This window comes from Protopterus annectens, chromosome 12.part0, assembly GCF_019279795.1.
Source record: "Protopterus annectens isolate FY-2018-M chromosome 12.part0, PAN1.0, whole genome shotgun sequence".
NCBI classification, from domain to species: domain Eukaryota; kingdom Metazoa; phylum Chordata; order Ceratodontiformes; family Protopteridae; genus Protopterus; species Protopterus annectens.
Genome location: NC_056746.1, coordinates 186,464,943 through 186,474,651, shown reverse-complemented (window position 1 = coordinate 186,474,651; position 9,709 = coordinate 186,464,943). Strand labels below are relative to the sequence as shown.

The 9,709-nt window shown below is 36.0% G+C and overlaps 1 protein-coding gene across 1 annotated transcript in view; it reads right to left on the bottom strand.

The window, feature by feature from the left end:
• Positions 1 to 1,778: 1,778 nt before the first annotated feature.
• The window catches only part of IGFALS (insulin like growth factor binding protein acid labile subunit), a 150,137-nt gene continuing 142,206 nt past the window's right edge, over positions 1,779 to 9,709 (bottom strand). The window contains exon 2 of the mRNA XM_044089217.1: positions 1,779 to 4,655. Within this exon, the coding sequence (XP_043945152.1) occupies positions 2,815 to 4,655 (1,841 nt within the window). The 3' untranslated portion in view covers positions 1,779 to 2,814. The remainder of the gene's footprint in view (positions 4,656 to 9,709) is intronic.

The window sequence follows — 9,709 nt, the reverse complement described above, 5'->3', positions numbered from 1 at the left end:
CTGCATACCACTGTAAAAACATGTCTGTTGTAATTTGTGTGTATACTGATCATGGCTAAATATCTATATGTATCTGTAATTTTTCTATGTGCAGCTTTTCTCCCTGGACCTCTGCTGAAAAGTGGCCTTTTGGCTCAGTCAGACACCCCCATTTAACAAATGTAAAATAAATAAAATAAAATTGGAAGACTAAACACACTACTACTTATTCTTTAGGCTTAAATATGTCATAAATACTGTAAGAGCCAGATGCGTGTATAGAATAATCTTATTTACAGCACACAGTCTGCAGCCTGAATGCAAAAGCACTTTGTGCTTATTATGACAGGAAGCACTAACCCACCTTCAGTTACAAACTGCTTTACATGCCCATAGTGTGTAAAATACATACAGACAACAGTACCATATACCATACATCTTGGCAGTATTACAGCACTGGCAGTTGAGTTTGAGATACATGTAAGATCAAAGAGTGCACCATTATTTCCTGTCAGTAGCCATGCATCAGGAAGTCTAGATGTATGTAGGTGACAGCTTATATGGCTCGATAGTTGGAGGAAGCAGGGCAGCTATGAGCATCTAATTATTACCACATGATCACACACATCTTTTGTTAGAGCTGAGGACAGTCATCTTACACCCAAGATTAGTTTAAATATAGTATGTTTGTGAAATAAACATGGCGTAATGGGGGTTGTTCGGAAGGAAAGAGATTTGCAAGCAAAAAATCTTTTAGTTAGTATTATATAGACGAACTTGAATGGTGATATTGCTTTTCTTTTTTGTGACACACCTGCACTTTGCTTCAGGTGACATGGTCTCTGTAGTGGGTGAGTAATGCATGAGCGTTGTTTGTATCTGTAAGGGATGTTTGTACAGTTAACCTTGAGAATAAATAGCTGGTATCCATTGAACAGTATAGGATCTAGAGATGGAGGTTAACTTCTCCAATACCAGGAGATCTATACTAATCAAGGTCCTGAGGAGAAGCAATGTATTCAGAAGAGTATTCATGTGCTATCATTTTTTTGGCAAGCATCACAGATGTCAAGAGGAGTGATTCATTGTAAACAGATGCATTTTTTACTTGGTTTTCGATGCTACTGCATAAACTTTATTGTACTTTGTAGACGCTGAGTGTAGCAGCAGTTCAGAAGACACTAGTGCACTAGAACTGAATTTACTGAATTGAAATTCTCCATCGGGGACTTGATAACTGGTATAAGAGGTTGTAACGAGAGGAAGGGAGTCTGCCCTTATGTTTAATAACAATTTAATTGTACAATGAGAATAGGCACTATTATTTCAAAAAATATAACTGAATGCTTTTACTTTCCTAAGACACAGTTTAGGTTATAAGAACTCCTTTCAGGCATGCAGTACTATGAGAACACAGTTAAGGAGATATTTTATACTTACCTTTCCCTCATTCTGTAATATTTAATGATCATGGGAGAAAAATTCCACCTTTGTTTAAGCCAAATCATTGCAGAAGTTTACTGTTCTGAATTAAGGCTTCCATTTTGAATTTGTCAGTATTTTGAGCTTGCATGCACAGTTCAACATACTGGCAATTACCAGTAAAGTAGGAGAGCTGCACTCAGTACATTTAGAGAGAGCATGTAAAAATCTCAGTTGTGCATAACCATAGAACAACACATCTGTAAATCTGATTAGTTCAACTTTATTGATGTGTGATGACAAATCCCCAAAATATTTAGAAATTTAGCTTTGTTAATGAATTACTATAATGTATAAGGTATATTGTACCATCTCTACTAAAGCTTTAAGTTTTACAGCAGATTTCTCATATATTCTGTGTTTATTTTACTGATTGGAACAGTTATGTAGCTCTACAGTACTGCAGATGAATGCTGTTAGGTGCATTTTATCATTCTTAGAATAGCTTGTGATTATGTCCCATTGACTTTTATGTGATATGTCACTGTTACTGTAACTCAAGTGTTACTGCATTTGTGGCATAGAAGTCAGTCATTTGCAGCATTTAATGAGATCATGTAAATACTTCATGTAAAACAAATTACAGGATCATCTGTTGAGATTATTTACTTAAGAAAGTAAAACAAGCCTATTTATTTACACTGTCAACAGTCAGAGCCTCTTAACAATGGATGATGCATATCTGTGTTGAGATATAATGCATTTTGTTAAGAAACATCCTTGTGATTAAAGCATCACTTCTAAATATGAAAGGAGCTGCCCTGTACCCTTTGGTATATAGCAACGTGTGGTAGGGTTCTTGATGTATGGTGTGACAAGTGTTTTGTTTTCTAAAGCAGTTTTTTCAAAGCTGACATTTGCATTCAGACATACTACAAATAGGCAGTCTGGTAGCTAATTATGTTAAGTTAGAGCAGTCTAGGTTGTAGAGCCCAAATGATGTCAGCTTTCAGAAACAAAGGTCCCCACAGAACACAGATATGTTTTTTTCCCATGCTGTCCCTTTCAAAGAATGTTACCATCAGAATATTTTGTAAAGCATAACAGAGTCACTTTTCAATAAATTATCCTCAAGTTGTATAAGATGTAATACTTAAATGATGCATTTCAAAACACCTAAAACAGCAATATTTGTTCATATTTTAGTGCATATCACCAGTGTTTTGTTAACATTAAGGTCAGGGGAAAGCTTTGTACATTTTTCCCACTAGTTCTATCATGCAGGAAATAAAATCACACATTACTTTTTCTTGAGCAGTATGTGTAATGGGTAGTTTCTTCTTTGCCATTTAGATGTCAGCATATTAAGTAGAGTTCAATATAACTTGAGTTTTAAGTGTTTAAAAGCACTATTTAGCAGTTCTCAAAATAGTCAGTACTGAGGTCTCTCAAGTCAGTGCCAATCACTTGCTTTGGACCAGTGCATGTAATATTATTATAAATGTATATGGGTGGGAGGGAATCATCTCCTTCTGGAACAGACTCTACAAACCTTGGCACAACACTTGTGTTACGTAGACTGAACTCCCAGAGGGACTTTAAAGTACAGCTGCAATACCAATTATTGCCTTCCAGCCATAGCCTATCTAAGGTGTCAGAAGAAGCCAATTGATGAATCTGAAAACTCCTCAGAGAATTATTCCGGAGATTGAGGTATTTCAGCTTCTGTAAACTTGTAAAGGTAGAGTTGTCAAAGCTTTCAATATTGTTGTTTGACACATCAAGCCACATAAGTGTCAGAAGAGGAGTGAAGGCCTGATGAGAGATATTCTTAAGCTGGTTAGAAGCAAGGAGAAGGTATTCCAGATGTTTCATTCCTACAAATGTTTGTGAGGAAAGGTGTGACAGCTTATTGAACCTTAGATCTAGTTCCAGAAGTTCTTGAAGATCACTTAAAGTGTTGTCCTTAATTTCTTCAATCACATTATGTTGCAGGAAGAGTCTTCTCAGTTTAGAGAGGCCAGAAAAGCTATGTAGTTTGATGCTACTAATGCAGCAGTTTTCTAAATGCAGACTGTGCAAATTAATGAGATTCCTGAACACATTTTCTGGCAATTCTTTGAGGCAGTTGCTTGAGATGTTCAGAACTGCTAAGTTCTGAAGCCCTTGAAATGTTGTGGGCTGAACATCCTGAATCTGATTCATGCCAAGCATAAGAACTTGTAAGCTGCTTAGTCCATCAAATGGACTTTCTGAAAGTATTTGGATTCTGTTTTGACCAAGCTGCAGTTCCTCCAAATAAATGAGATCTTTAAATGTTCTGGGTCTTATGACTGTGATGAGATTGTTCATTAGACGCAAAACATGTAGGTTGGAGAGACCTAGAAATGTATCTTCATGTAGTGTCATAAGGCGATTGTGGGACAAATCCAACCACATAAGGGATTTCATGCCAACAAAGGCTCTAGGTGTAACAACACTGATCTGGTTATGGTTTAAGTACAACTTCTGAAGCTTCAGCAGTTTGAAGAAAACATTGGCCTTGATGGTTTTAAGCCAGTTTCCACTCATATCTAACTCCCTCAGTTCTGTGAGGCTAATGAACAGCTGAGGCTGAAGATATGCAAGTTTGTTGCATGCCAAAATTAATTCCCTAAGGCTAGGAAGATCATGAAATGCAGTTTCTGGTAGGACTGATAACAAATTCCACCCAAGGTTCAGGTACCAGAGGTTTGAAAGGCCAGAAAATAAACCGTCCTCAATTTTACTGAAGTAGTTATTATTCAGACTTAAAGAAGCTAGGTTTGGTGTATGAAGGAAGGTATTGGGCGTCAAATGTTTTAGTTTGTTTCTTTCTAAATGAAGGTTGGAAAGAGATTTCATTCCGTGGAAAGCATGTTGCTCTATCCGAACCAGATGGCCACTTTGTAGAGTTAGGAAGTCTAAATTTGAAAGATTTTTGAAAGCTAAAGCTGGAACAATAGAGAAAAGGTTCCCATCAAGCCAGAGATAGCGTGTACTTTGGGGAATACCATCTGGAATAGAAGTGAGGTTCCGGGAACTGCAGAAAATACTTACTTCCTCACTAAATTCATCATTGCTGCAGGAGCAGTTACTGGGACATTTGATGTTTTGGTTTTCGGGTTGTCCGTCTGTATTCAGTTGTGTATGTGCTGGTACTTGAGACAAAGATTTTGATGCAAGTAAGACTGGAAGCAGTGACCAAACCAGTAACATCAAGATGGAGGGAATAACTGTAACAATCAAAAAAAAAAGAAAAAAAAGTTGTAATTATTATTACATATAGTTTAACTGAATTTTACAGTGAACTTTAGAATATATTCAGTTATATTTCTGTGTAACATCGACTGATTTTGTTACTGATAGTAACTGTGCAGGTCTAGTAAGACTGAAGTCCCTTTTATTTTGGTGATCTCATGGTCTCAGATAATTGAACTGCATTAAACAGAAGGTTGTGAAATTTACACCAAGAAGATCAATACTTAAGACACTTAAGACACTGTCCTAGACAGTGTTGAAAGTGGTTGAAGAGAAGTACAGAAATGTTGTATATGGGCCTGAAGAGGTGAAGCATCTAACCACATCCATGGAGGTGGGGCATCACCATCCCTAGCCCCCCCCCCCCACACACACACTGCACTTGTAATAACATCATGATTGTGGCCGGGATACTAACACCTCTCTATCTGCTGTAATGATAAAATCAAAACTCTGGCTTGGTGAGACCAGTCCAAACTCTGACTTATCAACTTATGATACTGTTGTGCTATTTATGTAGAGTGTAGACCCCTTATCATTCCCATAGCCATAATTCTACCATGCTAATGCCTAAAGTATACCTTTTCCCCATATGTCCATGCCTATTAGGAAACCAAAATCAGATAGCACTGTAACAGAAAACAGTATCTTAATTACATCTGCAATGCAAACATATCACCATTCACAGGATTGTATACTCACTGCTGACAACCATACATTGGCAGAAACATATCAGGGAAGGAGCACCCTAAATGTAAGCATTATACCTACATGGGATGGAAGGAAACAAAGATGTACACTTACTGTTTGTGCAGTACTAGGTATGTCAGTTACCTATTATTACTGTTTGATTCACTAGGCAGATACTGGCTCCCTACACACTTAACAGGTGAATATATCACTTTTAACTGCTGCAGTTGATTACCATGTAATAAGTTTTTAGCTAAATAATCCTAGCTCCAAACATTCAATTTACTAGTCATATTTGCAGACACTACTTTAGGCTATTTAATTCTATACATACTTTTAAAAGAAGCTGCAAACTGATTTAGAATCTAGTCTCAGTCAGACCCTATGGGCATTAAGTCAGTTTAGTTTACAACAACAGAGTGACCCTGATGTCAGCATCTTACACAATCAATCATGAACTGCAGAATAGGTCCTCACAAAACTGTATTCTTTTTTCATTTTTTATCTGTCCAATTTGTCTGCTGGCCATGCCTCTTTGTTCTTCATCACTGGGGTGAGAGTCTTGGCATGAAGCCAGGAAGTCATGTGGATTTTTCCAGTTTCTGGTCCTAACCCTGACTCCTGCAGCTTATGCGCATGCCTATATACACAACAGTTTATGGTGACTTCCTCTGGGACTGCAGACATTTGTTCCCTTGCAGCATGAAACATAATGCACAGATGTGGTTTGACAGGGTCAAGCACAGCCCATGTACTGAGTGTCATGCACCTCTCTCTCCACCAGGTGCTGGCATTGCTTTAGGCCAGACTGCTTCCCTTTCTTAACATGGATGAGCCGACCTTGGCTGCTCCCTATCATCAACACTCATGAGCTCTTTTCGCAACCAGGTCACTAGTCCATCTCAGGACATCAGAGTCACATGGCATCATCCCTCTTCTCTGTGTAGCTAACTACACAACATAGCTTTTAACCACTTACCTCCAGAATCAGGAACAAAGTCAGATATAATTGGGAGGAGAAGCACCAACTTCCTAGAAGAAAGCAGTGATGGCTGTAATACTTAAAGATGGTAAACACCCATCAAACTCCAGCTTCATATATGCTCGTTTTAATTCTAAACCTTGATTATAAAATGTTTGTCTATAATGACTAAACGAATGGCAAAGGTGGGACCAAAATTGATAGATATGGATCAATGTGGAGGGGAGGCATACATATGACAATATTAATAAAACGATGATCCAGAGGAAAGCAGAATGTAAGAAAATGTCACTGTTGTTGATGGATCTTGATGCAGGGAAAGCATTTGACAGAGTAAGCTGTGTTTTTATGAGCAGGGCTACAGAAGCATTTGCATTCCCTGACAAAATTATAAGGTTGATTAGGAGGATATATGAGGGATCAGAAGGGAAAATTAAAGTGAGGGGTTTCCACTCTGATAAGTTCTGTTTGAGCAGATGAGCCAGGCATGGATGCCCTCTTTCCCCTTTTGTTATCTGCATTATATTTAGAACCATTGACAAAGAAAATAAGGGACTCAGAAATTCAAGGGTATAATTGATATGGTAGTCAAGAAAAGCTGGCTTTATTTGCAGATTATGTTATTTTATACGTTGTGAAACCAGAAAAGGACATTGCAATGTTATAGAACATTCTGAGAGAGTTTCATGTCTTTTTGGGATATAAAATTAATGAATATAAAATAAAAATTGTTTCAGCAATACCTATGTTTATGGGGATATGATAAAAGGAGATTAGAAAGGATTCTGTTATGGCAGCAAAGGATATGTGGGAAGAGACTAAACAAAAGATAATACAAAAACTGAAATCGGAAGTTTTGTTTTATGGATACGGATAGCAAAATACAAGCAGTGAAAATATTTTTAGACCCTTTAGTTTTATACACAGGTCAGGCATACTTTATCAACCAGATGAGAAGTTGTGGATCACAATTAATAAAGAGATGAAGGATTTTATCTAGGAGGGGTAGAGGGCAGTTTGGAATTACCTGATTTGAAGAGGTATTTCAGAGCTACCTATTCATAACACAAACAGAAATATATAATTTTAAGTGGAAAGGGATGATGAAACAAAAAATAAGAAGAAACTGGGATTTTGGATGTGCAGATCCTTAAGGAGAATAACAATAACCATACAGAATATTATACTCATAAAGTAACAGAAAGTATACTAAAAACTAAGTAAAAATGGGGATGGAGAAAGGAGCTTTTGCCAATAGGAAAGACTGCAATTAGGGGTACAGAGAATAGGAACGAGGGGGTAGAATCTACTAGATAAAACTGGCAAAGGAACCAAGGTATTGGGAGCAAATAACTAGAAATGGAAGGTAATAGAATGGGAAGAGGCCAAGAATTCATTTGGACATATCACCAAGTAAAATAGATTCTAATGAAAACTCTACCAATGCTGGCCTTTCACTTAAGATCCTCCTATGACAGAAGCTGCTGTTAAAAATCAGGTAATTAGTAGGCCATGTAAAATATTGCATAATAACTATAGAAATAAATCGGAGGAGGTTAGAAAGGATTGGAAAGAGAGATTGGATAAGAAATTTACAAAGAAACAGTATAGGTTGTATCTATTGTTATCAAATAGGCAACAAAGTGTAGAAGATTTAGAATATTTGCTTGGAAATGTTTGCATAGGTATTTTTATACCATAAGCAGTCTTTTTCTTGAGTTAGATTGCAAATGTAAGAGGTGTGATGGTGAAGAAAGAGATAATCGGGAACATATTTTTTGGGAGTGTAATGAATTGGCAGACTTTAAAAGTTATTTGCAGACTATTCTATCAGAAATACTGGGTGAGCAAATTTGTGTAACTAATGAAATTATTTTTTGAGCTGTGACACAGAATCAGAATTGCCTAGACATATTAAGATCTTGCTAAGTTTAATTATGATGGTTGCAAAAAAGCTGTTACTAGTCTAAACCAAGTATACTAGAAGTAATGACTATTGTAACAGAGATAAAACAACAGGAAGTGGGATCTTTAGAAAAGGGTATTAGGAAATTGCATAGGAAAAAAATGAGAATTGTTGGAACAACACATGCAGATGTTTTGGAGGAGGAATGAGGTTTAAGGGACGGTGGGAATTGAATGAGCCATGTAATGTTTGATTGACAATGACTGTACAGATTGTAAATTATGTATAATGTTTGCAACTGGAAATATGTCAATATGGTTTGTTTTCATTTATATACATTTGTGAATGCCTATGTCATAAGTAATAATTTAATAAAGATGGTTCTTGTTTAAAAAAGTCAAATATAATAATGGAAAATGTCTCCAAATCAGGGATACTTTTTAAATATTGATATATTCTTTAAGGGGGGGGGGTGTTGTTTATTGAGTTTGAAAAAGCACATTTAAAGTATAAATGTTATGTTTAAAACATACAAGCTAAAAAAAATAACCAAACATATTGCGTAGTATGTAAAAAATATGACCATTGTACACATAAATGAATGATATACAGAGTAAGGTCCAATAAATTAAAGAAATTTAGAACAGAATATTCATTATACATAAACAATTAATTTTCTAGTTTCATTTTTTAAAAATCTGTTTGCTAAATTTAAAACTACTGCATATTTTTGATAACGTGTAAAAAAAAATAAAATTTCCAGAGGATCTAACCACTGGGTTATTGGAGTATCTGACAAAAGCAAAAAATATACCTTGTAGAATGTCAACATGTTAATTAATCTTATTGTCAAAAATACTTAACATTATTGTTGCCATGCAGTTTCTCAATTTATAATTTTAGCTTTCTTTAATTTTAAAGAAACAAATTCCCACAAAGTTTTTGTCATCTTACAGTACCAAAAATCTGAAGAATATTGGCTTCATCTTTCTTATAAACCTTATTATTGATTCATCATGTCCTCCCCACGGTTGGCTGGGCGTTCAAAGACATGCGTTGAAGGTTGAACGTCGAGCTGGCACCTCGGAGTTCATTAAAATCTACTGCCAATCATTAGCGGACCAGAGTTCTGCTGTGGTGACCCCTAACCAGGTAAAGCCGAAAGACAAACAACCTAAGAAATATTTAGCTGATTTCTTGAAAGTCATATATGTGTAAAATAATTCATAAATCAGATATACTAACATTTAGCAAACATAATTTTCTTCAGAGATAATTTCCATAGTTTTTTCCCACTGTTAATTTGAGTGATGAGAGCTATCACACTTTCCCTCATAGAAGAATAAAAAATATTATTACATTTAATTTAAATTATGATCTAGTGTGGAACTGATAGTAATTTTATTGCACAGGGCTGCAGATGACTTAAAAGTATTTCGTTATTAACCACA